The 26,741-nt window shown below is 42.5% G+C and overlaps 2 protein-coding genes across 2 annotated transcripts; one reads left to right on the forward strand and one right to left on the reverse strand.

Annotated features, from left to right (window-relative positions):
* Window positions 1-556: 556 nt before the first annotated feature.
* Window positions 557-17,265, reverse strand: LOC311253031 (bile salt export pump-like; the record flags this gene model as incomplete). The annotated part of the gene is made up of 28 exons (XM_084346745.1): window positions 557-1,689; window positions 2,135-2,281; window positions 3,296-3,502; window positions 4,350-4,547; window positions 4,945-5,101; window positions 5,649-5,890; window positions 6,607-6,810; window positions 7,433-7,594; window positions 7,885-7,989; window positions 8,985-9,155; window positions 9,301-9,418; window positions 9,835-9,898; window positions 9,980-10,181; window positions 11,251-11,421; window positions 11,522-11,725; window positions 12,116-12,241; window positions 12,333-12,443; window positions 12,561-12,674; window positions 12,894-13,068; window positions 13,151-13,275; window positions 13,485-13,656; window positions 13,750-13,883; window positions 14,434-14,521; window positions 14,666-14,958; window positions 15,050-15,101; window positions 15,644-15,673; window positions 17,062-17,080; window positions 17,187-17,265. 28 exons carry the CDS (start codon window positions 17,263-17,265, stop codon window positions 1,489-1,491), a joined length of 4,071 nt encoding a protein of 1,356 aa, XP_084202871.1. The 3' UTR covers window positions 557-1,488.
* Window positions 16,659-25,799, forward strand: LOC311253030 (retinol dehydrogenase 7-like). The gene is made up of 6 exons (XM_084346744.1): window positions 16,659-16,693; window positions 21,883-21,984; window positions 23,081-23,395; window positions 24,605-24,863; window positions 24,988-25,151; window positions 25,230-25,799. Exons 3-6 carry the CDS (start codon window positions 23,083-23,085, stop codon window positions 25,451-25,453), a joined length of 960 nt encoding a protein of 319 aa, XP_084202870.1. The 5' UTR covers window positions 16,659-16,693; window positions 21,883-21,984; window positions 23,081-23,082; the 3' UTR covers window positions 25,454-25,799.
* Window positions 25,800-26,741: the final 942 nt, after the last annotated feature.

Genomic DNA, 26,741 nt, shown 5'->3' on the forward strand with positions numbered 1-26,741 from the left:
AAGTATTAGCTGTCGAAGTGTCCATGAAGGCACCACCGGCCAAGTTAGTGTCACAGTGTCGCCCCTAATTGGCTGATTAGTGTGTTTTCAGGAGGGAAGCCATCTTCAACCTGAGCAGAGGTCTAATTAGCTTAACTGGAAACACCTGATGGAGGCCTGCTGGTAGCTGACTGACACCACACAGGTAGGCTTAATATGTGATCTAACCTTCATTATAGGGAGCTGAAAAATGCAATTCTTTCATCAGGAGGAATAACTTAACAGTAGTAAGGTGAAATACAGACATCGACGCCCACACTTGCAGTATTTTAAAGTTGCCTGCTCGTGTGATGTATTTCAGTACCCAGGGGCCCGTTGGGACTCTAAGCATGTAGCAGCTTACGTGGCAGAGCTCATCTCATTCCTCGCATTCGCATAAATACTCCACATGACTCAGTTTGATAGTTTTATTTTACTTCCACATAAAGCATAAAAAATAGGAGCATCCATACAGCATTACAGTTTCAATCCAATGACAGTGATAAACAAACACACACTCAGGAGCTGGGATGAGGAATACAATGCACGAAGCGATTACAGCGAATTAACCAGGAACAAGTATGTACAAAAAACACAATGTGACATTATTTTTTTATTCTGTCTAATAAAATGTTAAAAAGAAACGTTTGACATTACCTTTCTCGTTGACAGATGAGAAGATTGATACCACGCTGCTGTTCGTGTGCTAAATGTGAAGCTACGGCCGGAAGGTGATTAGCTTAGCTTAGCATAAAGACCAGACACAAAATGACTCGTTTCACTAGCTTCATGAGCCACACAACACGGAAACTAGCCTTCAACAGCTAGCTGGACAGAGCCAGAGCTAGCTGCTTCTCCCTGCTTCCAGTCTTTATGCTAAGCTAATCACCGGCTAGCTAGCTCTAGCTTGATACTTAGCGTGTAAACGTGAGAGCGGTATCAATCTTCTCAACTAAACTAAGTATTTTGTCAATTATTTAATATTTAATTCACTCTGAGATTTCCTATATTACAATACGAGTACAGTACATCTGTGGATGTTCTGCCATAACTTTGTTGAAATCCTTTCTGTCTATTGATTATTGTTGCTTGTAAAACCAGCCTATAGGCACGTTACCACTAACCAAAGCACTGGTTTGGCACAGTAGACTGTGGTGAATAGTGGGATACACTTAGCTTTGAGCACTTTTTCAGATTGTTGGGACACACTTTCCCGCTACCTGGTGGCGTGTGAACATGCTCTTGGTATACTGAGACGGACCCACTATCCAAGATGTAAACAACTGTCATCATAACAGACTTTAAAATACCCCATAAACAGGCTGTGTGACTCTCCTCGTGACAGGAGCGTACCCAAAAAACAAGTATTGTTCAAGTATGGCATACTTCCAGGCCTCTCTCGACGTACGGCAGCAACACTGCTATACGTTCGTTTCTCTTGGCTGCCTTGCTAATTGTTTCCCTGAGCGCTTAGCTGATCGGTGCTCCTGTGGTCACCAGCTTGTAGTACGCTCCCTTCAGGGCCATGAGCTGGTCGTGCGATCCCTTCTCCATCAGGAAGCCCCTGGACATGACGGCGATAATGTCGGAGTTCTGGATGGTGGACAGGCGATGTGCGATAACGATGCAGGTCCGTCCCTCTCTGGCTTTGTCCAGGGCCTCCTGCACCGTCTGTCGAATAACACACACATGAAGCGGCGCTCATGGACAAGCGCAGGCGGGAGCCGTCATCAGTTCTCCCATGGCGCAGACACAATTATAGCAATTTCACAATCATGCGTTGATTACTGTCATTAGAATGCTTCAGTGCGCTGCAGAGGCCTCTTTGTCCTCAGCATGGTTCAGCCTTTTCTGAGCTGGAAAAGCTACAGCACAGGCCAACAGACTACATTCATCTTTAAGAGGCTCTACTGGAGGGTTGGCGTGAACTGTGAGCCGCTGGTGATAATAATAGAGATGATGAATGATAATGATGTTAATGATAATAATAATTAACTGCATGCTCTCCTCGCTCTCCGTGCCCGGAGAATATCAAGCAGCTGCACGGTGCTGTCATGTTAGGTGTGTGGATTCAGCAAGCGATGACGCTGCTGTTCAGAGTTTAATGAAGCGTTACCTTCTCGCTCTCGGTGTCCAGGGCCGAGGTGGCCTCGTCCAGGAGCAGGATCTTGGGGTCGCGTATGATCGCCCTGGCGATGGCGATGCGCTGCTTCTGACCGCGAGACAACTGGGAACCCTGGGCGCCGACGTTCGTGTCGTATTTCTGAAGCAGGAACAAAGGAGATTTATATTAAACGTCCTATATCTCCCCATTGTGGACATTCACATCTTATTTGTTGTGATGTTTAAAAATCCTTCCTCCTTTTCCTTTGAGAAAACAATAAGCAGCAGGAACAAAATGTCACGAGGCCACTTTCTTCAACACTCGATCACTTCTCCCAACACATCCTCCTGAAGGCTAAATGTAGCTGCTAAAAGGCCAATTTGAGAGAAAGTCTTAAAAATAAGAGGCGTGTCAGACCTGTCTGAGAGAAGACATGTGGAGCTGACACACTGCCAGGCTGATACGTCAGCCGATATTAGCTTATTGCGAGATGTATCGGTTTCAGTGTACATCGGCTGACTGGTATTAAGAAGATTCTACAGAAATACCAAGCGAGCACTGACAAGTCGATTTACTACGCAGCGATGCTGAGGAAAACAGAAAGCGATCCGGCTGTCTCTGCAAGAGAGAGAAGAAGAAATCGAGTGTAGAAATTAGGAAGAAATGCAGAAAAAAGATGAAAATATACAGAAGAAGAACTCCAGTCTCTTGAGATCACACGTTTCCTGGCCAAAACTCAGCTTTTATCATTTCAAAACTCAGATTTGTACCAAACACAACTCTGATACGATCTATCGAGCGTAGATTGGACAAAAACTAAAACGGTATTTCATCCAAAGCCGTCACAACCGATATCAAACCAGAGAGTGCATTCTGAGCACACTCGCATACATCGGATGGCAGATTAGTCTATAATGATGAATATTTTATTTAGCTCACATCCACTGACACAGACCTGTCCCCTGTCTGAACCAATCACGGTCCACAGAGTTGCCCTCAGCAGATTTGGGAAAAGCTCTTAAGAGGAACGTCTTAGCTGGACCCGAGTGGTGAGATGAGATACATTTTGAAGCCTCACACTCACCTTGCACACCTGCTTCTCATCCACACATCCAGCCCAGTGACAAACTAAACCTCGCCGTGACCTCACCACACACAAAATGTCCGCAGTACCTCGGGCAGCCCCATGACAAAGTCGTGGAGCTGGGCCTTCTTGGCGGCGGAGATGACGTCGTTCATGCTGATCTCCCGCAGGTTGTCGCCGTACTTGATGTTGTCGGCGATGCTGCAGTCGAACAGGATGGGCTCCTGGGACACGATGCCGATCTTGGAGCGCAGGAAGGGCACGTTGACGCGAGTCGAGTCGTGGCCATCGATCACCTGCGGGAAGCAATCGATTTTTACCATTAGAAGAAAGCGATATAATAATCAAAGACTGGAAATACAATCCACTTAATGAGCTATCATAACACCATCTCCGTGTAATTTCTCTCCTAACTACGCAGAGGTGATGCTGTCCTTTCTTAAATCTCAGACAGAGAATCAGGGCCGCGCGTTTCCAAACCACTTCCAACTCAATTAAGGCCGTTTGAATCTTGGCAGGGACTCATCGCTGGCACGAAGACAAACCTCCGTCCTGCGTAGAGTGCCCACTTCTTTTTTTTCTTCTTAAATAAAGCACAAAGTCAGCATAAACGTCTGATTGATAAATGAAGCGAAGTCATTGAAGAGTCGGAAACGCTTCAATCACCGAGTGCGCTAAATGTCCGGCAATTATTCTTTGACTTTGACGAATGACGGATTTTACTTTGGACAATGACACTCGAGGTACAGCTGATCCTTGCGGGGAGTGTAAGCTGAAAGCAGACGATATAAATGACTTATTCATGTCAGAACGAGATACCTGACATTTGGATAAAGGTCAGCAACTGCTGGGACAATATAAGGTCGGCTGTTTTTAAAGTCAGACCTCTCATTTGCTGCTGTCCTGGTGGAAATATCCAAAGAATGCACCTGAATGCAACCACCTGTACTCTGAGACTGCAGGGCCAGATAAGCAGCTGACAGACGGGCCTAAAGACCAAAATAAAAGCACGCCTATACATATTTCTGGCCTACATGGTTCAGAGACATTTTAACAGAGTTGTTCTTTTGATTTTTTTTAAGTCTGCATTTGTAAAAACCACAACATTGCTGCGAGTAGTATTCAGCTTTAAGTCCTCCTCACCACTCTGCCCTGGTCCGGATCATAAAACCTCTCCAGCAGCTGGACGCTGGTGCTCTTCCCGCAGCCGCTGCTGCCCACAAAGGCCAGCGTCTGCCCGGGCTTCACCGACACATTCAGCCCATTCAGGACCTGGATGTCTGGCCTGGTGGGGTAGGTGAACTTACAGTCAATGAAGTCAATGTTCCCTTGGAAGTTATCCTGAAAACACAGCAGAGGAGGGAGGGAGAATGAAGAGTACAAAGGTTAGTGCTGGTTTCCACGGTGTGTTAGGGCGCCACCTGCTGTCCACCGGAGGAAGGTAAAACTCTCCAATGGTAGTGAAGAGTTTTATTTAACGCTGAGACTCGACTTCTTTCATTATTCAAAAGGATTTACATCTCTTAAAGGACTATGTGTACTTGTGTTATCAGGAATTTCTTTCTTCTCATGGATCTTCTCTTTCCTTTCCTCCTCCTTCCTTCCCTTTCTTTCATGGCTGATGTAAAATTAATAAGCCCAACAATAAAGGAATAAGAAATCAAGATCTGGATTCCCTCCTGGATCGATCCTTTTTATACAGCGCACGTAACATGTAGCATCACAGAGGCGCTCATACCCATTTATCTCCCTTGTCGCTGTACACGCTGATCTGAGGCACACGGTCCAGCAGCTGGAAGAAACGCGCTGCTGAAATCTTGGCCTTGGCGTAGTCTGGTGTGTACGAGGAGGCTCTGCCGAGGGCTGTGCCGCTGGTGACGATGGCTGAGATGACCCTGACGGGGAAAACAGTGTAATGTGACACGTCTATCAATCCCTTTCCACCTCGGCTGGCTCGCCACAGGGTCGGTTCTCACTCTCTCCTGGTGCAACTGATTATCTTTATTTTAAAGGGGCACTGTTCAAACTCAGAATTTTTATATTTACAATATTAATGAGGTAATAATACAATACAGAGTTATTATTTTTTTCTTAACTGAATAAACAAGCTGTTTCTGTCCCCAGAACACTGTTTAAAGCCAGAAAGGTGGCAGGGTCCGCCACATAAAAACGTTGTCCTTAAGCCATTCTCACGTGGGATTCAAATTACCTTTACAAACATGTGTTACTTTAATTTTAACTTTACCTCACTGTTCACTCACAGCTGTATCAGAGCTGTATTGAGTGACCGCTAGTGCTAACCCAATGCTAAACCCATGCATTTGGTGCAAACCCTCTTGTCTACAAATGAAATATCCTGATTTGTAATGTAGTTAGATAGAAGTCAAAAATACAAAACGAGCACACAGACCAACGCCACACTCGACAGCCTCGTCCTCTCACCTGAACACCAGGCTGAAGTGAAGCCCCTCCTGACGCACCAGGTAGCCTCCAAACCTGTAGGAGGCGGAGTTGGTAAAGAAGATGATGCACTGGGCGAAGCCGTAGCACGCTCCGTACACATTGGCCTTCTTCAGCGCCGCTTCGTACGGAGCTTCTAGCTGGGCCGCGTATATGTCCACGAAGCTCCTCTCCTTCCCCAGGCCTGCGATGGTGCGGATGTTGTTCAGCGCCTCACCAGAGATCTGTAAACGGACGACTCAGGTTGAAATTCCAATAGCAGATTAAAAACGGGGCGAAAAAAGGCTGATAGCTGAACAGAAGCTGCACATAACTCCTATGTGTTTTTAATGTGTGAAAGGGAGTAAGATATAGATAAAGCATTTGCTCTCCTCTTATCTATATCCTATTTTATGCTGCTGCAGTAAGCCAATTTCCCCCCATAGGGATCATTAAACTTTCATCTAATCCACTTTATTTGGATGGGTAAGGTTTACTGCATGGGGATGATTAAGATAGCGTAAAGAAAGTTCATGGTGAATTGACTACTTTTTCTTTGATTGTGAACTTTCCTGCTCTTCCTGGCCTGAGGTTTCATCCGCTTGTGTGTCTCACTGCATTTTAAGCATGGGTGGCCTCGGCGGGAGTCGAGCCTGACAGCGCGAGCTCCGTTCCCAACTTGCCAAAATTACAGGAGCGCCTAATAAACTGCTTTTGTACCGAGATCTGAGTTCAGCTGCAGGGCTGTGTGGAGCTTTTCTTCGGTGATGGGAGAGAAAAAGCTGAAACCTGGAGCCTAAAATAGACGCTGTTGTTAAGCTGTCTGTATCTGCTGTCAGTAGATATGTCAGCTGATGTCACCTTCTACCTTAAAGTTTAGCAGGATTATCGAGATGATGCTTTTTGAGTTGTCATTCATTATCACAGGCTGATAAATAAAGGCGTTGAGTAGATATCCGACCTGTCCGGCTGCCTCCATGGCCGCCTTGTCCTCCTTCGCGAACCCTGTCAGCATCTTAGCCTGGAAGCCACCCGACAGAGCGATGAACGGCAGGAAGCACAGGATGAGCAGCGTGAGCTTCCAGCTGAAGTAGAAGGACATGAGGACGGCCACGCCGATGTTGGTCAGAGAGTTGACGATCATGCCGATCTGCGAGCCTGTGGCCTGAGGAACGGAAGAAATAAGTCACTTTACTCAAGATGTCAGTAACTTTTATTCATTGGGCCGACATCTGTAAGACATATGTGTGCTATCTGGGAAATTATACATTAATTTACTCTGTTGATTTCAATATAAATAGTAAATGGGCTGACAGATGCCCTGCAGGAGGCTATAAATGTTGTTAAATACTTTATTTCAATTAAAAATGGACATGTAAGACATTTCGTTGGAAGTTTCCATGTTTCTCTACATTTCCTGACAACAGAGAGCATATTTTATGTGTTATATAGGTCATGTCAATGTTTTTGCGAGGGCTAAAATAATCCACCTAAAAGTCATTACAAGCTTCCAGACGGCCTGAAAACCCCCCCCCAAACTTTTGTTGTTGACTCCATTGCCTCTGTAGTGCTCTGCCCTCTCACCGTGTGTGACTCTGCAGGACGTGAGCACGATGTATTATAAAATCGTTTGAAATCAAATTATGTTTTATCACCAGACGAATGGCCTGCTGTATTGGATAAATCTCACCTCGTCAGCTTTTTAAATAAATTCAGTTTTATCGCTGAATGTTGGACTGAATCGCTTTTAAGAATCATTATGGTTTTATATGAAGGCTGCAGCTCACTCCTTGGACTTGTGAGGCGTCGGTCGCCAGACGCGTGGTCAGAGCTCCGGGGCTGTTTCTGTGATCATCGAACCAGCCGATCTCTTGACCCAGCATGGCATGGAAGCCGAGCCGCCTTAACCTGCGGGTCAGCAGCTCTCCAGACTTGGAGAAGGCGTAACCCTGGCGAGACAAACACGGGAAGTACTTATTAAATTCAAAATACCTCCACCGGGATCTTCAACACAATTTAATATAATATAATAACATGTCTTTGTCTTCCCCTCCACCAGGGGGTCAGGACTGATGACGCAGTTCTGGAGCAGCATCTCAGCAGGACGTAGGACGATCCGTTTCATCCGAGGGAGGTATTAATTTGTTAAAGTAAAGGAGGTCTCTGGTGACTTTCCCACAACCTTGAACACAAGCAGGGGGTGAAGGCAGGAGCACAATCAGTCTTTCTGCTACTCTACCTGCAGCATCTGGGTGAAGAAAGAGACCACGCCGACCACGACGAAGAACACGCAGACACTATCAATCTCCCTCCTCTGAACCTCGGGATCCGTTATTGAGAATGTCTACGCACACACACACACACACACACACACACACATACAAAATAAAATGTTAATCAGGCCTTGAGCATTTATTACTCAATCAATGTGATAATATATGATAATAAATCATTAGCATACATATTTATATAGAGGTAATTATAATTTTTACATAAGGTTTTACTGATGACACAGAACATCAAGCTTGATCCAGTTAGTCAGATTATTTATAGATCAGGACGACGGTTTAAAGCCACCATATGTAGAATTTTATGTAAATATAGAATTAGTTTTTTCGAGAAAGGTATACATACCTGTAAAAAAGGGGGGAAATGGCTCAGTTTAAACACTAGCATTTAAAACAGGAAAGTTAGAGTCCAAAATGGAGGAAGCTATCGTAGCTTGTTAGCTCAGTCGCACCATCCACTTTTTTTTAACCCTGTCTTCATATAAACTGCCCCAAAGAAGCACTGTCTTACAACAATTACGCGATGACACCAAGAATACTTCTCTTAAATAAACTGTGTGGACTTATCGTCCGTTGCTATCCAAGCTAACTATCTTGCTAGCTAACAACTAGCAAGCTAGCCAGCTCAGAGGGGTATATGACTGCCTAGCGCAAGCCGGTTCCCAGTTAGTTAGCGTGTATTGCTGCACAATGTCAACAAAACGTTATACTGACTTTGATGTGTTCTCAACCTTTATAGGGTTACCAACACAGCTAGCTTAAACCGGCAATTTATGCTATGTCATACATTGATTGTGATAGGCTACAAGTGAAACCAGTTAGCCTTCTAAGAAATAGTGTACAAGTCCTTTAAATTAGCCACATCCTTTGTATTTGTGTTAATATTGGATTTTACGTAGCTGCCACTGATGGTGATTTTGCATAGTTTGCCACCATTTTGCCACAGACTGTTCTTTTCACCTAGTGGGACGTATCATCACTTTCCACTCTCTTCCATGTCAAAATCTACATATAGTGGCTTTAAGGCATTTAAAATGAACGTGAACCTCACCGCCAAGATCTGACTGAACAGCAGAGCGTAGACAGGGTTGACTCCTCCGTTTATGGCGGCTCCAAAGGATCCAAAAAGCATATAGGGCCACTCAGGTACGTTGTACTTGAGGATCCTGGCGACTGGAGCCGGCTCCACGACCTCTTCCTCTTCCTCCTCTGGGATGGCATTCTGAGTTAACACAGACATGTAGACATCAGCAGGCAGTAAAAGCGATTATCTGTGTATGCTGTTGATATAGAAGAAAACAAATGCAACGCCAGGAGCGTTTCTCACTAGTGGTCTTACACTCCCACACATAAAAATGCATGCACACCTTAGGTTTGTCTGCCTGTGACACAGAGTAAGCTCTGGGGCCGAGCTCTCCTGTCATGGAAACAGAGTCCGGCATCAGCTTGGACAGCTGAGATCGGGACCGCTGGCGGATCGAGGCCCTGCAAAACATAGAAAATTTACCAGGTCGAAGAAAAAAAAAGGTTTCTTAACTGTTTTTATCCATCACTTCATGCACATGAGTAGTCTAAGGACAATATATTGTCGCTCCTTGACTGCTGTTGTTTTTCTTGTTGCACTCATTACTGGGCTCTTGTAATGGTTTTGATAGAGGACCTCAAGCCTCCTCTGCTGCCGTACCGTTTGTGAGTGGCTCTGGATGATAGTGTCAGCTAAATGTAAAAGGGTAATTAAGTAAATGAAGGTATCAGTTTCGGCTGTGACACAACTCAATTTCAGACTGTAAAATCCTATTTAGATGCACAGCCAGGACCACGTAGATGGATATTATACACAAGGAAGCAAATGAGCAAGTGATAAAGGACAGGGGGTGATTGGGAATGTGTCCGTGTGATACCTCAAACTGCTGCGGTAGCTTCCCGCCCTGGATAGCTTCTCCGTCTCTTCTTCTTTATTAGCCACTAGTGCAAGAGATCGATTGAATTAGCACACAATCAGTGGATCCCGGGTCAAATATTTGAACTTTACGCTGCTGGACCTACTTTCCCGGGCCTTCTCGTTCAGAGCCTTGTCTCCTTGGCTCTGCAGGGTGACGAGAGTGAAGTAGACTCCCTTCCTCTCCAGCAGCTCGTTGTGTTTGCCCTTCTCCACAGCTCGGCCGTGCTCAAAGCCAACGATCACATCGGCGTTCTTGATGGTGGACAGCCGGTGGGCGATGGAGATGGTGGTGCGACCCATGCGTACCTACGATGAAATCAAATTTTGTAAAAAAACTCTCACGGTAGTTTAAAAGGTGCTGCTAACTGCTGCTTGATTTAATTTTTGAATGTTTTAAACCAAAATTCTTAAGTAATGCATCTGTAAAAATCCTGAGGGTGGTTATCTGATTGTGAATAAACCTCACATCCACCAAACCCAAAATCTGGGCCAAAAATACTGAGTTCAGCCTCACATTTTGTCAATATTTTGCAGCCAAGTGAAGAAAAACGCTAGAAGAAAAGAAAGAGGCAGAGAGAGCTGCCTCAAAGAAAGAAAAGGAGTCATGCAAGTGTGGTGATGTCGAGAGGAAGGACGAGATTTCTAACTGCGAAATGGACAGGAAGTGAGCCGAAACAACAACAACCCTTACAGCAACTTTAATCTCATGTCGAAAACTGTATTTGTAATAAATAGGTGTCCATTTCTTTATTCCTTTAAAGCTCTCACTTTGAGATTTCCTTCTTTAAAGGGAAACAAAACCGATTCTGCACTTCAAAGTCTAGATGCTAGCAGCTCCAGGCTACATTAGCAGCTACTAGGATAACACACAAGAGTCTTTGACACACATTTGAGTTGAATTATGAGTAATGCCCCCGGTTTTGCCAAGGAATAAAAAAGTCAATATAGCGAAAAGGAAGTTACAACAATTGGGATTCTCAGCGGAGCGCTAGACCCAAAAAAAGCCAGGGAGCATATTGCAAAAAAAGAGAAAAAATACTCTTTACTTTACTTGTTCATTCGGCTCGACACAGAACCTTCTCCAGAGTTTTTAACTGTTGTGCTGCGAGCCAAATAAACAAGTGAAATGTGAATATTTTGTCTTCCTTGACTCGGAAATTTAATATGTGCAACCCTTTCGTGCTTCTTAAAAAACTCAATATCTCTCTCTGCTGCATCGATTTTCTGCTTTTTGTATCATTAATTTTTTTATTGCAAAACAAGCAAATTACATTGAATACAACAGAGCGCTGACTACATTTTGAAAGGACCCTGACTGGACGATTTAGAGATAAAAAACAGGAGCTAATTCATCACACAGATCAGTCGGACTTACTTTGTCTAAAGCTTCTTGAACTACCGCCTCGCTCTCGTTGTCGAGGGCAGAGGTCGCCATGTCCAGCAGCAGGATACGAGGATTCCTGACGAGTGCTCGGGCGATGGCGATACGCTGCTTCTGACCGCCGCTCATCTGACCTCCGCCCTCCCCGACCAAGGTGTCGAATTTCTGTCAGATTTAAGATGACAGGGGAAGTTATCGGGCCTGTTGGTTGTCAAAACTACTTTGAATGTGTACTATTTTTGCACACGAGCATAAGCAGCTTCACCTGTGGCAGGTCCAAGATGAAGTTGTAGGCATTGGCCTCCTTCGTGGCAGTGATGATGTCCTCCATGGAGACGCCGGGTCGGCCGTAGCGTATATTCTCGGCGATGGTGGTGGCGAACAGCACAGGCTCCTGCTCCACAATGCCAATCAGCGAGCGCAGCCATTGGATGTTGAGCCCTCTGATGTCATGACCATCCAATGTCACCTGAAATGGAGGGCACAGAGAGAAACTGGTTTTGCTCACATTGATGGATGGTGCTATTAAAGTACTGTGCTGCTGTGATTTCCCCCCCCCTGCTATGTTACTTTCAAATGGTGGGGTTGTTATTGTAGTGGGGGGAAGAGGTTATTTCCTTCTTTAGATGTTGAAAGGAAGAAAAGAAGGTGCGCAAAGACCTCTAATTCTAGTAAAAGTGAAAAATGAGGCTGTTAGGACCCATTGGCTGAATAATGAAACAGATTATCATGTACTTCTATCACCCCAGGGGATGGTTATTTTTGAAACGACTGGAATAAAGCTTAGACAGAAGAAGGCAGCAGCTTCAGTGTGTCGAGGGAATCGTTCATGTCAGATGCCGACAAAAGTCAAACCTACCATTCCTTCTTTCGGGTCGTAGAAGCGCTGGATGAGCTGTATAGCGGTACTCTTCCCAGCTCCACTCGGGCCCACGAAGGCTGTGGTCTCGCCTGACTTCACTGCAACACTGAGCTGGTCCAGGATCTGAGGAGAGATCACACGACTCCCTGTTACAAGTCACACTGATGAAGAGTTTCTAGTTATATATGATAACAAATGTAAAGCCTGCGAGTACCTTGACTTCAGGTCTGGAGGGGTAGTAGAAGGTCACATTGTGAAACTCAATATCTCCTTTGACCCTGTCGAGCTTATAACCAGCCTCAGATAAACAATCAATCTCAGGCTCCTGGCAGTGGCATGAAAAATGAGACTTGTCAACAAGAAGCAGAGGCTAACTTTGAAAACAACTGACCTTGTAAGGATCAAAATCATGCAAAATAATTATAACATCAAGCGTTCTCACTCTTTCGATAGTCTCAAAGATGATGGTAGCAGCTCCACGACCTGCAGCGAACGCCTCCAGACATGGGGAGGCCTGCCCCAGATTCATGGCCGCTACCAAAACACCGAAGAACACCTGGAATGAAGAGGTCAGTATATTAGGGCCGCAGAAACACTCTCAGCCTGTTACAAGAAACATCCAATCAAAAAACGTAACCAGGAGTTTAGATCCAGCAAGAAAACGCTTAAAAAAATGATTAAAATAGGCAGGAAATGGAAATCTGTCAGTGGTGGTTGTAGTAAACAAAAAGAAACCACATAGATTCATGTTCTGTCACTGTGGTCAGTGGTTTACCTGCATTAGTGTTCCTGGTGTGTACTCGGCAGTGTCCACCACCAGACTGGAGCCATACCAGAAGGCCAGTCCATAGCACAGGAAGATGATCAGCCACATGTATCCGGTGAAAAAACCCATGATCAGACCTTTTCTGATGCCCCAGCGCTGCGCTGAGACCAAGTTCTTGTCGTACCTGTACAGGAGGAGGAGGGGTGGAGCTCACCTCAGCTGCATTTATATAGGAAAATTTAAAAAAGTAATCTGGCAGATATTACCTTTGAACTTCTTTTAACTCTCCACCAAAAGCAGCCACAGTCCTGATGGATGAAAGGACCTCGTCGGCTACAGCTCCAGCCTTGGCGTAGGCCTGCAGCTCCATCCCTGTTAGCTTAGCCACGAACTGGAGGAAAAACAGAAAGAGGCAAAGATGATGGAGAAGACAAGAGAAAGTAGGGGTAGATGCCACCTTTCTAGCTTCAGGGGACCTTATTTTCCTCTGAGAACAGATTTTCAAGACATACTAAGTCAAGAGAGATCAAGCCAAGGTCAAGTCAAGAGAACTTAGGTATAGAGAGTTTAAGTCAAGACATTCAAGACTCTGGGTCTCACCAGAGCCATAAGACCAGCTCCAACACCGATCAGTGGACTCGCTGCGACAATGACAAGAGTTAACTTCCATCCTTTCACAAAGCCGATGCTGAAACCACACACGAATGTGGTGAAGCGCTGCAGAAAAATGGCGACTTGATCCGCCATGGCATCGTTGATCTTGTTGATATCACTGTAATACAGATACAACCAGTTTATTACATACACACCACAACTCCAGAAATACTCTACGAAGCAGAGATCGCGCGATCATTGTGCCACTCACTCCGACATGCGAGTGTTGAGCTCCCCTACGGAGGTGCAGTCAAACCAGCCGATCTCCATCCTCATCACTTTGCTGAAATACATGTTTCTGATGAGCTTAATCTGCCTGGCAGCGGCTGTCACCCACAGGGAGATCTGTCAGTTGTAAAAACAGAGTCAGATTTCTTCAATGTTGTTGCTGTTGCAGGGTATAAAAGCACACAGGGCAGCCGAGGGAATGCTATCGAGGTGCTTTATGGGATATGTAGGATCAAGCAGTTTGATCCATAGGCTCTCAAAGTCAGGATATCTCCAACTGTTTGCACTTTGAGTTGGATCATTCTTTCCTGAAAGTTTACTTATAAATCTCTAAAGCACTGAGATCCAAGACATTTTACCACTGTCTGGATATAATTTCATGTAACCTTAATAAGAGCTGCCTCTGTTGGTGTTGCGTTGTGAACAAAGTATTAACTGAAAAGCATTCAAACTATTGTTCACGGCTCAGAGGGTTGATCTGTTGTCAGCAGTTAACAATTTCAGAGGAAGATTTCAAATGTTGCTCAGTTTTCCTCAAGACTTCATCGCTAGATAGGATCAAATTGTGTCATGCTGATTGGATTTAAGTGAAAGCAAAGGATGTCAGAGACTAATCTAATTTTAGATGTCTCTCTTTGTGTGAAAACAGTGACATTTTAAGACCAACCTGAAAGTATCCCAGCAAGAAGACAGCTGCTCCAATTCCAACATAATAGAAGGCAAATAATGTCATTTCATATTCAATGTCGAGAAGCCTGAAAGATAAATAAATCATACACATGAGGACTACAAAACCACATACACACTTAAACACAGATCTCAAACTTTTAATGTCACATCCTACACTATATTCGATGTTGGAAAAAGCCAACCTCATGCATTACACACAACCCACTTACCCACATGGCCTGGCTTTCAGCGGTTTGAGCATCTCCCATGTTGAATTGTGCATGAACCAGTCTGACTGGTTCTGGCTGTTCGCTGCAGTGTAGTTCGTCTTCCACTGGATAGTGTTGTTCACGCACTCCTTCCTGTCGTCCATCAGCTCGTTCAGCTCCACGTCGTACTCGATGAAGGTGTCGGTGAGCATGCCGAACACCAGCAGCATGAGCGGCTGGGCCGAGCCGTGCAGCACGGCGCATACGCTACCTATCACCATCATCAGCACGTCGTGGCATGTGGCAAACCGGAACTGGAAAGAAAATGCACAAATACACAAGTAGAGATGAAGAAAAAGGGGAAATGTTTCATAGTGATGAATGAAAAACTGGAGGGTGTTTTACCAGCTGAAAGAAGCCGACCCTGATCGCTGGTTGCTGCTCTTTTCCTTGATCTCTGTTTGGAAAACAGAATCAGTTTTTTATTGAGGTGGCAACCTATCCAATGTGTCAAACTACCCAATGTGTCAACCTACCCAATGTGTCAACCTACCCACTGTGGCAACCTACCCACTGTGGCAAACTACCCAATGTGGCAAACTACCCAATGTGTCAACCTACCCAATGTGTCAACCTACCCACTGTGGCAACCTACCCACTGTGGCAACCTACCCACTGTGGCAAACTACCCAATGTGTCAACCTACCCACTGTGGCAACCTACCCACTGTGGCAACCTACCCACTGTGGCAAACTACCCAATGTGGCAAACTACCCAATGTGTCAACCTACCCACTGTGGCAACCTACCCACTGTGGCAACCTACCCAATGTGGCAAACTACCCAATGTGTCAACCTACCCAATGTGTCAACCTACCCACTGTGGCAACCTACCCAATGTGGCAACCTACCCAATGTGGCAAACTACCCAATGTGTCAAACTACCCACTGTGTCAAACTACCCAATGCAAACTATCCAAATCCTCAATATTTTACTCACTTCTCTTTGTCCTTTGAAGCTGTCATGGACCTGAATGGAAGAAAACAGAGGATACTGTGACCTACTAAACATACTACGTCACTCAATAACCTAACTTCATCACACGTTAACTTTAAATTTGATAAATGAACCATTAAAGCTGGGATGCCCTGAGAGCTCAAAACACTGCAGCAATATGACAACACATGCACAGCATTAGGAAAAACAACAAAACAATGCAGACTTACTGGTTATAAAAAAGACTTCAGATTAGAGCTGTAACGATTAATCAACCAGACGATTAGTTAGTCAACTATTTTGATAATCAATTCATTAGTTTGAGTTATTTTTAAAATTAAAGTAAAATTCTCTGATTTCAGTTTCTAAATGTGAATATTTTCTGCTTTCTTTACTCCTCAGTGACAGTAAATTGAACATATTTGGGTTGTTGACATCATCTTGTTGAACACTTATTATAAACCAAACAACTTATTGATTCATTGAGAATAATCAACAGGTTAATTGACAATTAAAACAGTCTTTAGTTGCAGCCCTGTTTGCATGTGGTATCTGAAGCTGCATTGTGTTTAGCTCAGAGCCAGCATTAGTAAACTCAAAGGGACTTGTTGATAGCGACCAACAAGAATGTTTGATATATAAATGCATCAGTAGGATTTGTGCTCCTTTGTGAAGTGTTGGTATAGCTGTTAAAGACTAAATATAAAGGCTGAATAAACCCCTGCCTACATACATAAATACATACACACGGTCAAGGTCATTGAACTCCTCATAAATAACTCTCTCTTTCTAGCTACTAGATTTCTTGTGAAAGGGCTGACAGCCACACATTGTAGCCAAGTTGTTCCTGTTCAGGCTGAAAGCACATTTCAGACTGCCCGTTCTGTTTGCTTCTTTTTTTCTTTCTTTTTTTTTTTGGACTGTTTAATCACTGCACTTTGCACTTACATTGTGAAACCATGCTTAAATATTAAAATACATTCCAGCAGACTGACTGTACATCCACACTGACACCAACGCCCAGAGAAAAAGCAGTCCTCTTCTACAAAAACAGTGAGTAATACTCCGTTTTTTAGATCTGAAAGGGGCACTATGAGGTTGTGAGTAAATTTGAACGTAATATTTACAATATTAATGAGGTAATAATACAAACTCAGAAGTATTTATTTTTTACATAACTGAATAAACAAGCTGTTGTCAAAGGAAATACGGTTTGAAGCTAGAAAGGTGGCAGGGTCCGCCACATATAAACAAAGTAAAACCGTATAAATTGTGTTGTCCTTTAGGTCAGTTTGTTTATTCAGTTTATTCAGTCATGAAAACAAAGAGAGTTTGATAATATAGTTAGTTAAGGCACAAAAACGACATAGTGTACCTTTAAAACAATAAGATATACATAAAATACTGCACAGAATACTTACATATAGGAGCCAGCTGGTTCTGCAACACAATAAAAATAAAAAGCATTCAACTTTTTTGCACTTTGCGTCTCTAGCTGAAACATAATTTCTTATTCTCAATATGAGTTAACATAAAAGTGCATTACCTTCATCTGAGAAGTCATAGCTTTGGTTCTCCTGTCCCAGTTTTTTAATGCTCTGCAGTCTCACTGATCCAGTCGGCATGTTGACTCATCTGGGAAAAGCAAGAATTAAAGCGCTTTTCAGGTGTCCAACACTAGAATAATTACTGTGTGACTGTCACGTCAGATTTTAAATCCCACTTGAAAGTAGTTTTTATTTTTATTTTATTTAGCTGTCATCCACTTTAAAGGAAAAATAAAATTAGACATTATGAGCCCGTTTAAAAATGAGAAACTTACCTGCACGTTTCCTTTTTAAGAACAAAACAATCGTATCTGTGATTGAAACTGATCCTCAGAGAGAAAAGGCCGTACGGTATCCAGACACGCAGCTGTTTTGTCCTCCAGTTAGTTGTAGTTGTGGTGCCTTGTCACTGGTGTGTAGGAGGACACACTGTGCACCTTGGTAGCAAGTCACATGCTCTTATTGAGCAGATTTGGGCTTGGTTGGCACTCAGGGTCAGAGTGTTTTGTTTGAGGGTAAGTGTCCTGTCGGTTTAGGCCACTGACCCCGGCGGGCAAACATTTCCCCGTTACTGCATCCTCACTGATGAATTCTCACAGGTGATAGCTTTTAAATGAGTGCTGTGTAATCCTTCTCACAATATTCTCTGTGAATCATATGCTAATGTGCTCCTACAGAGCAGAAACCTGTGTTTAAGGTTTAAAACATGTAAATCTTGTCCAGTTGTTTGCTTACATGGTACACTGGATTATAACGCCAGCCTGCCTGTCAGTCGGGCGCGTAATACTAATAACCAAGAAGAAGCGTGAAGCAAACTGTTGTGTTTGGAGTGTTTGGATTTCTTTCTCCAAGACTTGGCCTGATTTGATGGACCCTGAAACTGAAAGGTCCTGATTAGTGCAGGGATTAATAGGATTTAAGGAAAGACGAGAGGCTTTAATGGACAATTCTTCAATTACTCTGATGGCTTTAGAGCGTTCTGAGAGCCGCCCTTTAAAAACAGCTTCAGTGGACCGATCACTCGATTTATTGAATGGACTTACAATTGGGATTACTATACAGTGTTTCCTTTGCATTACAAAAGAAATCTTCGAAGCCAAACATCCCGAGTTAATGAGAATTAACAACATTATTCCTTAACGGTGTCCAAAGCCTTGAAGGAATGCAAGAAAAGAAAAAAAAAAGTGAATAATCAAGGAAATCTAAAACTAGACGATGTGTCTAATGGACATAAACCCCAATTTAGCTTCATGTATTATACATTAAAATATTAACAAAACCTCCTTTTAAAGTCCAGAAAGTGCATTTATTCATTGATTCGCTCATCTACCAAAATCAATTTGCGCTGAAATGTCTTCAAATGCTTACAGCAAATAAGCTCGTAATTAATTAGATTAATTTTTAATGGTTGACAGCACCAGTATTAACCTAATGTGCTCTGTCAGTGTATCAGCGATGCCGACAGTGGAGGGCCATTTTGTGTCCAGTGCTGTGGCCTCAGGATACAACCGTGTGGAACATTATGTAGTGTGATCGTAGCTTATTTTGTGCATTATGAGTTTTACTTTTTCTTACTTTACTTTTTAAAGACTCTTAAAGCTCAAAGAGAAAATCAACCCCACCTAAGCATCAGAATTAGTGTGTGTCAAAAGGCTGGGATTGCATCTACAAACACACCGCGTTAGCTAATTATGCTACTTTTTAAGCAGTTATCAATAATTTTTTTTAAAAAAGAAATAAAACATTATTCTTCTCATGAACGATGAGTATAATTGTTATTCAACACATTTAACTCAATTCAATACACTCCATAGTTTTGATACTTAGTCTGGTGTGACCAGTAGCTTACGGAGGCTAATGTCAGCTAATATTAGCAAAATTAGCTAGTATATCTACAATAACAGACACTCACTCTCACACTCTTCCATACTGTTAAATTGTGGTTATGTGTTTAACATGATCCCATAATATCCACACTGTTTCTCAAAAGTCACACAGGCACCAAAGCTACAACACAGTTTTCCTTTTCATCTGGGCACCGGCTGTGTGTTGACATTCAAAAATTGTGCACCGGAGGTTATTGCCCTCTTCCACTCCAATTCCTGGTCCGCTTCATGTTTGGAGACGTTTGTCGTTTTTTTCATTGAATGCAACAACTAGGGAATCAATGTCCTCATACTGCTGACCAACATACTAATGTGAGATAAATAATACGTTTCAGACAAATAGGTAGAGTGAAGGTTTATTTATTTAACTTGCTAATAAATGAATTGTCAGCGCACATTTTCTTGTATTTAATAACTGTAGGATACATTTCTGCTCTGAAAAAAACTTCTCAAAGGGAATAACAAAATTTGGTGAGACATTGTCGGGCTGTATCTGGTCTGTTTGGACAGCAGTAAGTCCTGAGTTATCCTCTTTTGTGAACCAAGGGTGAAATGTAATGGACAATTATCACCAATGTTAATGTTTTTTGTTGTAGGTTTGGTTAAATCATTAAAGCTTGAATAAACATGAGTGCAACAGGTGTGATTCTATATTTTTTTAAGTCTTAAAAAAAGTTTGATTTCCATCTATTCATCAGGCGATTCAATTACGTACGATAACCTACTACTTGTGTGTCATTTTGACTGATTGGATTCCTTCATGTTTACAAATGAGAACAATTGATTGCTCACTGGGGGTCGTGTGCCTGCGGTCATTCACCGCTGCCTTCAAATGCTGTCAGGAAACTTCAGAGACAAAGCCTCTGAACATGTGTCGGAGAAGAGGATATTATTATACGTCAACAACTGAAGAATTGAATCATGTCTTTTATTCTTTTAGATCGAGTGTTGATTGTAACCGTGTTTTTGTCATTATTAATTATTACCCTGCATGGATGTTGACTGAAACTGAGCGTAAGCAAACAATCACAAGTAGCGTTAAATACAACTTTAAAGTGTGCAATTTCCTATGTTTCCTGAACTTCTCAGACATTTAGAGGTTGGAAGACTGCGTCAACAACTAAATTACATGTAGGTGTATTTTACTACTCAACTTTGTTTAACAGCACTGTGTATGAGCATGTTTTATATTTCTATTTTCTATTTCAAACACAGGCCTGGAGCATTCACGTGTGCAAACACTTAATCACAGCTTAATTAATGGAAAGATATCTTTTGAGGAGTGCATGAAGGCAGCATCTGGACAACAGGAAATTAATCTCCAAACAACACTGCTGCCACCGTGTGGTAGAAATGTGAAAAGCTTCCCATGACCCTTGGTCGACACTGTAAAAGATAAAGTGGGGATGTTTTATTTAATGTGAAGAAATAAGCTGTTTATGTGAAGTTAGTAATATAGGCTGACCCATAACCTTCATTATTAGACATTAGCACAGAGAATATAGGCCTTTGCCGTCTGTGGTCATAATGAGGATATCATTAGGACATCCTGTTTTGTTGGACAGATGCAGGAAGTGTAATCATGTGCACGAGCATAGAAAGGAAACAGAAATCTATTGAACAGCATTTTTTTCTGGAGGATAAGATATCAACATTATTATTTTAACCTTGAGGTTTTGAATATGTTGTATGTTGTTTCAACGTCAGCCTCTGTTTTCAGTCTCCCCTCTTATAGAAACAACAGCGAGACAGAAAACCCTACAATACAAAACAAACCAAGACCGCAGTATTTTAGAAATCTGTTCAGCTAAGCAGAAAAAACGGCCATCGCCACCAGATAAATAGGAATTTAATGGTGTCTCCCTGTTAGAGCTGATTAGATGTCACTGAGATAACAAGATGAAATATGAGGCCTTTGCCATTAACTTGTATTTCAGCTGTTTAATATACACTGCATGTAAATATAATGTTGGAGAAAACATTTATATGTATTTATAGATATTTATGATACTATGTAAGCAGAGGAGTGTCTCCACGTTGATGAATACATAAATAAACGTGGAAACTAAATGAGGAAATAAGTAAACAAGTGCTGAAATAAGATACGATGAGCTGTTATTGATCCCCAGAGGAGACGCTACAGAAATAAGAACAGATAAATATAGAAAGTATAAATAAACAATGAGAGGTAACTAAATAATGGAAACATTTAGACCCGTCACACCTTTTTATAATGATTATTTTATTGGCTTTATGAGACTGACCACTGACAGCTGTACTCTACTTAATACAATTCAAGTAAAATAATAAATAAATAAATACAAGAGCAATTAAAGACTAAATTACCAGGCAAGACTTACAGTGCTACAGCAAAGTGTCTAGTATATATAAATAGTGACATTATATACTAGTATGGTGCTGTTTGTCTGGATTAATATGGAAATATGATACAAATCTAGCATAGCTGGCCAGAGCTTTTCCACTAATGGCCCTCAACAACCTCATCGGGCCCTTTGATCATGTTGTTAGCAGGATAATGAGCTCATTCATTCCTCGTGTCTGTTGCTGAGCACAAAAATACTCTTTTTTCATTAAAAATGAAACTGACAACTGAGTGTATTGTTCTGTCCTGTATTTTTGCACATAAAGGCTGATGTTTATATTTTTCTATTGTGAAAACTAATAATGTTTCAACACATTATATTTCTGCACTTCACAGGTCAAAAACAGGGAATGTAAAAGTCAGTTGATTGGCCTGTAGTAGGCAGTGTTGTACAAAGTACCCAAAGCCATGTTTATGACCCTGCAGCTCTCCTATTGGTGGAGGGGGACGTCATAATCTCAGGAGGGTGGAGAGCTTCACATTCCTCCACTGGTGGTCAGACTGTCAAGGGAGACCTCTGCGCCACAAGTAAGACTTAATCTTCTGTGTAGTTAACACATTTAGACAGAAGGGAGAGTGTTTATTACAGCCTGTGCACAGACTGTTATACAGAGGGACTAATGTGTTTGTATGTGATGTTACCTGTTGTGCACACCGGCCCATAAAGAAAAGCATAGCATAACATTTTTTTATCTGTTAATCAGGAAGATAAACGTTGAGTGAGTGAACTTTGAAATCAGTTCAACTATGTTGTTGAGCAATTTGGTGTCAACAACTTAAGGAAGTCACTTAAGGACTTTACTTTGTAGTTACATTAAATCACCAGAAATGTAATATTAAAGTTATCTGACAAACAGTTTGTGTTTACTATCCATGTGTAGTGACAGAGGGATGTTTAAATCTCTATTAAATGTCACAGAGGCACTTTTTAACTTCATTACAATTGTTTGACTGTTTTTTATTAGTTAGATTTGAAGGTTCCAGCTTTAAAACATGTGATTAATGAATCAGGATTCATTTCCTTCACTGTTCCACTTCTGTGGCCCTAACGACCCTGAAACTCAGAGCTCATATGTGTCCTTAATGACTCTGTAAGGACACTCCCACACAGAGTTTAAAAGCCTGCAACTCCCCTCCAGTTAGTTAGAACTGAAGAAGCCTCTTGGATGAGAAGTGAAACGTCTTCAAGAAACTGAAACAAGTCCAGTTGCGTGCGATACAGCACCTAGATTTGCTATGACCTGGATGACTGAGAAACCTTCTTCAACATAATGTATGAGTAGCATTTTACTGTGGTAATTGGTTAATTTTAACCTGATTGGTTTTATGTACAGCATTGACTTTTATAAACCAATCATATGTTAAGAGGTAAAAGGGAAGAGGTACATTATTTCCTCCCAAATGTAGTAAAGTAGGAGAACAGAGGAGCAAGTGCAAGCAAGTATCTCAAGCACTTGTGAGATTATGTACATCTGCATGCCAGAACTGGTTCACGCTGTTCTAGTTTAAACAAGAGCCACAGCATGTAACTTTGACTTGCACAACATTATATTACAGTATATGGGCTCAGTGTGACTAAAAGTCTCTTCTGAGAAATCACATTTCCAGTTCTTTCTCCATACAGTCATGTTCCTGTACCTCCTGGGGCTGCTGGTTTTCTACTACCTGTACCGCTGGGTCAGGGAGCTTCCAAGAGTCCCTGACAAAGGCAACAAGTATGTGTACATCACAGGCTGCGACTCTGGCTTTGGAAACCTCCTGGCCCGCCATCTGGACAAGAAGGGGTTCAGAGTGATCGCTTCTTGTTTCAGCGAGAAGGGAGAAGAGGAGCTGAGGAAGGCATGCTCAGGCAACCTCATCACAACACACCTGGATGTCCGGTCCAAGGACAGCGTTGCCAAAGTTGCAGCGATGATCAAGGACAAAGTGGGGGAGCATGGTGAGTGTTGACTGTTAGCTGTTGGCTTGATAAGCATGAATCTTTGTACATGTTCCCGTTGGGATGAATTGTAGTAACCTTGGTGATCCTCTGACTTTTCATCTTGGCCCCCTTCAGGCCAAAATACATGGAATCAGTCTCAATTATACTTTGTGTTTCATGCTAACTAGCGAATGCTAATTGTAATAACTTCGATGAACCTCTGACTTTTCATCTAGTGCCACTATCAGAGCGAAAGTTAAATGTGTCCAGTGCTTTGGTTAATGACCAAATACATGATTTTTTGTGCTTATAGGCTAATGTTAGCATGCTAACAAGCTAAAGCAAGATGGTGAACATGGCAAACAAAATGCCTGCATAGCATCAGCATGTTAGGACTGCCATATGAGCATGTTGACATTAGCATTTGACCAAATAAATATTACTGTGCCTAAGTACAGCCCCACATAGTTCATAGCATAGCTGGTGATCAAAGATGGCCAAAGTCTGGCCTGCGGCCAAAGAAGTTTCCAATTAAGTTATATATTATACAATTATATGATTTAATTTTTTGTAAGGTAAAAGTGCTCTTTGATTATGTAGATCATCAATCATTAGTTATTAGTTCATAATCTGAGGACGGCAGAGTGATTAACTCTCTTAGAAGTCATCTGACTACAAAGCAAGGACTCTCTGTCTGTCTGTTACTCGCATATCTCGAGAACCGTTCATCCGATCTACTTTGCACTTGCCAAGTTTGTGACTGAGGACCCAAGAAAGTGCAGTGTCAAGTTTTATGCAATTTGGACACATGACACATTCAACATTAATAAATCTTGAATAAACAGCGAACAGCGCTCTGTGCAGCAGCCGTGGTGTGGCTTCATGGCTCTGGGGAAGCAGACATAAACAAAATGGAGATTAGCGTAGTGCAACAACTTGCTGTAGTAATGCATTGCAGTGAGAAAAAAACAAAAGCAGATGGCTAAAACAAGTCTGAAAAAGCAGGCAACACAGGTTTTCTGTTCTTCAGCGAGAGGTGGAGGTGATGCCAGTCATCACCCAACCCACTACCCTCACCTGAAACCTTGTTGGCACACTTTGAATTCTCTCTCCTGCAGACTCATCTCTTCAGTAGACTGTGTCTGCTGGTTTTGAAGTTTTAACATTTAGATCACAAGTGTTAAAAACAGCTTTATTGACCAGACGTCCTCTGTGTGATTCCTCTAGGTTTGTGGGCTGTAGTGAACAATGCAGGCGTGTCCGTCCCCAGTGCTGCTTGTGATTGGCTGACCATCGACGACTACAAAAACATGCTGGACGTGAACCTGAACGGGGTGATCGCAGTGACCCTAAGCGTCCTGCAGCTTATCAAGAAGGCCAAGGGGAGGGTGGTCAATGTAGCCAGTGTGTTTGGGAGGATCAGTGTTACAGGAGGCCCGTACTGTGTCTCCAAGTACGGTGTGGAGGCTTTCAATGACAGTCTCAGGTGAAACATTAACTCAGACAGTCAATTATTTGTCAGAATGTCAACAGAGAGATTTCTTACTTTGCTCACAAGTACTGATTATACAGATAAACAATAATATTAATGAATTAAATCTTTGGTTTAGGTTAAACATGGCACCTTTTGGCGTCAAAGTCCTCTGCATTGAGCCAGGCTTCTTCAAAACAAACGTGACTGACGCTGCTATCCTGACCAGAAACGTCCACACGCTGTGGGACAGACTGCCCCAGGAGGTCAAAGATGACTATGGAACAGAATTTCTGAAGAAGGGTAAGTTTGCCTCATCTTTTCTGTCATTCGTGTTTCGATTCACAAATGTATTTACTCCGCTCCTTTCTCCTCTCCCAGTGGAAGTGATGATATCAGACAAAGTTGCCAAGATAAGTGATGGAGATCTGATGAAGGTGGTCAACTGCATGGAGCACGCTGTAGCCGCCGTCCGGCCGCGCACCCGCTACTCACCAGGCTGGGACGCCAAGCTCTTCTGGCTGCCGCTGTCCTACATGCCAACCTGCTTCACTGACTATCTCATGAGCAGAGAGGCCATTCCGATTGCCAAGCAGATGCAATAAAGCGTGCTTTTTTAAAATCCATGTGTTATCCAACCATTCAATTTAAAAAAGCACATTGTCTTTATTTTCTATAGACTGGCTTTTCTGACGTGCAGTGGAACTGTGGGCATTTTCAAGGCCGCCTTATCTACTGGCAGATAGGGCTTCGCTCGGGCTAATGATCTGATCCTAGCCCAGAGCAGTAAAAAATTTTTTTAAAAAAGCAGCCTGGTTTGGACTCAACTACAAAGTACATATGGAGCTGAAAAGTAAAGTGCTTCTTCCTGTATGTACATGAGTGATATTTTGCGGTGGTCTGTACAGGCTTGAAACATGTCTTGACAACTATTAAAAACCAGTGAATTCAGTTTCTTCGAGTGTCTTGTTTTTTCTCGTGGTTGCTGTAGGCCTTAAAGGTCAGTAAAACATTACAAATATAGCTGAAATTATAAGAATGCCAAGAAACAAACTGTTTGGACTTAAGTCAACATATTGTGTTGCAGAGACATCGACCCAAGTACTAAAGCATGCTAAATAGCTAGCACCTAAAGAAGTGATAGTACGATAATAAAGAGCACCAACGCTCCCTTGGTGCTTCAAGATCCCAGTCTATGGGTCAAGGTCATATCATTATTGCTGGGAAGCACTGAATGGTGGTAAAGGTATTCATATATCTGCCCAGTATGACCATAAAAATGGCCTAACATTGGCTTAAATATAACTCAAACCCTGCTGTCGGACTTCTTTATTATTGTTTTGTCTCATTTCCCTTATGACCCATTAAAAAAGGTGCAATGTCTAAGAATCGGTCACCTATCAAATTCGTAGTAAACAGCCCGTAGTTAGTTAGCAGTTCAGGACCAGAGGATTGATGTTCACACCGTCAGGACAGGACAGGCCGGGTCTAGCTGATTAGTATGTCAACTTCAGGGGCCAGTTGTTCAAAACATTTAATCTGGATCAAAATGATCCGGATTTGGAAATCCCATTTTTTGCTATTCAGGATCAGGTAAGGCGTCTTACTTTTATGCCGGTTTTTCAAAGCAACACTGGACTAGGGATGGGCAATGATTTTTGATTATTCGAATAGTCTTAAATCATAAATAATCGATTAGTAAATCATGTCTGAAAAAAATATTCCTTTGTTTTACTGGCGCCTTCCGCATGGGGGCAGTATAGCATTTGATACGCTGTGTGATGGGCTGATGTTAGATGCCACCGTAGAAGAAGAAACAAGCAGGCATGGAGCCGATTAGTCGAAAAATAATCGATTAGTTCCCTGTGATTATCGAATAGTAGTTCTGCTTGA

The sequence above is a fragment of the Pagrus pagrus genome (genome assembly GCF_965226575.1).
Source record: "Pagrus pagrus genome assembly, chromosome: 24".
Taxonomy (NCBI): domain Eukaryota; kingdom Metazoa; phylum Chordata; class Actinopteri; order Spariformes; family Sparidae; genus Pagrus; species Pagrus pagrus.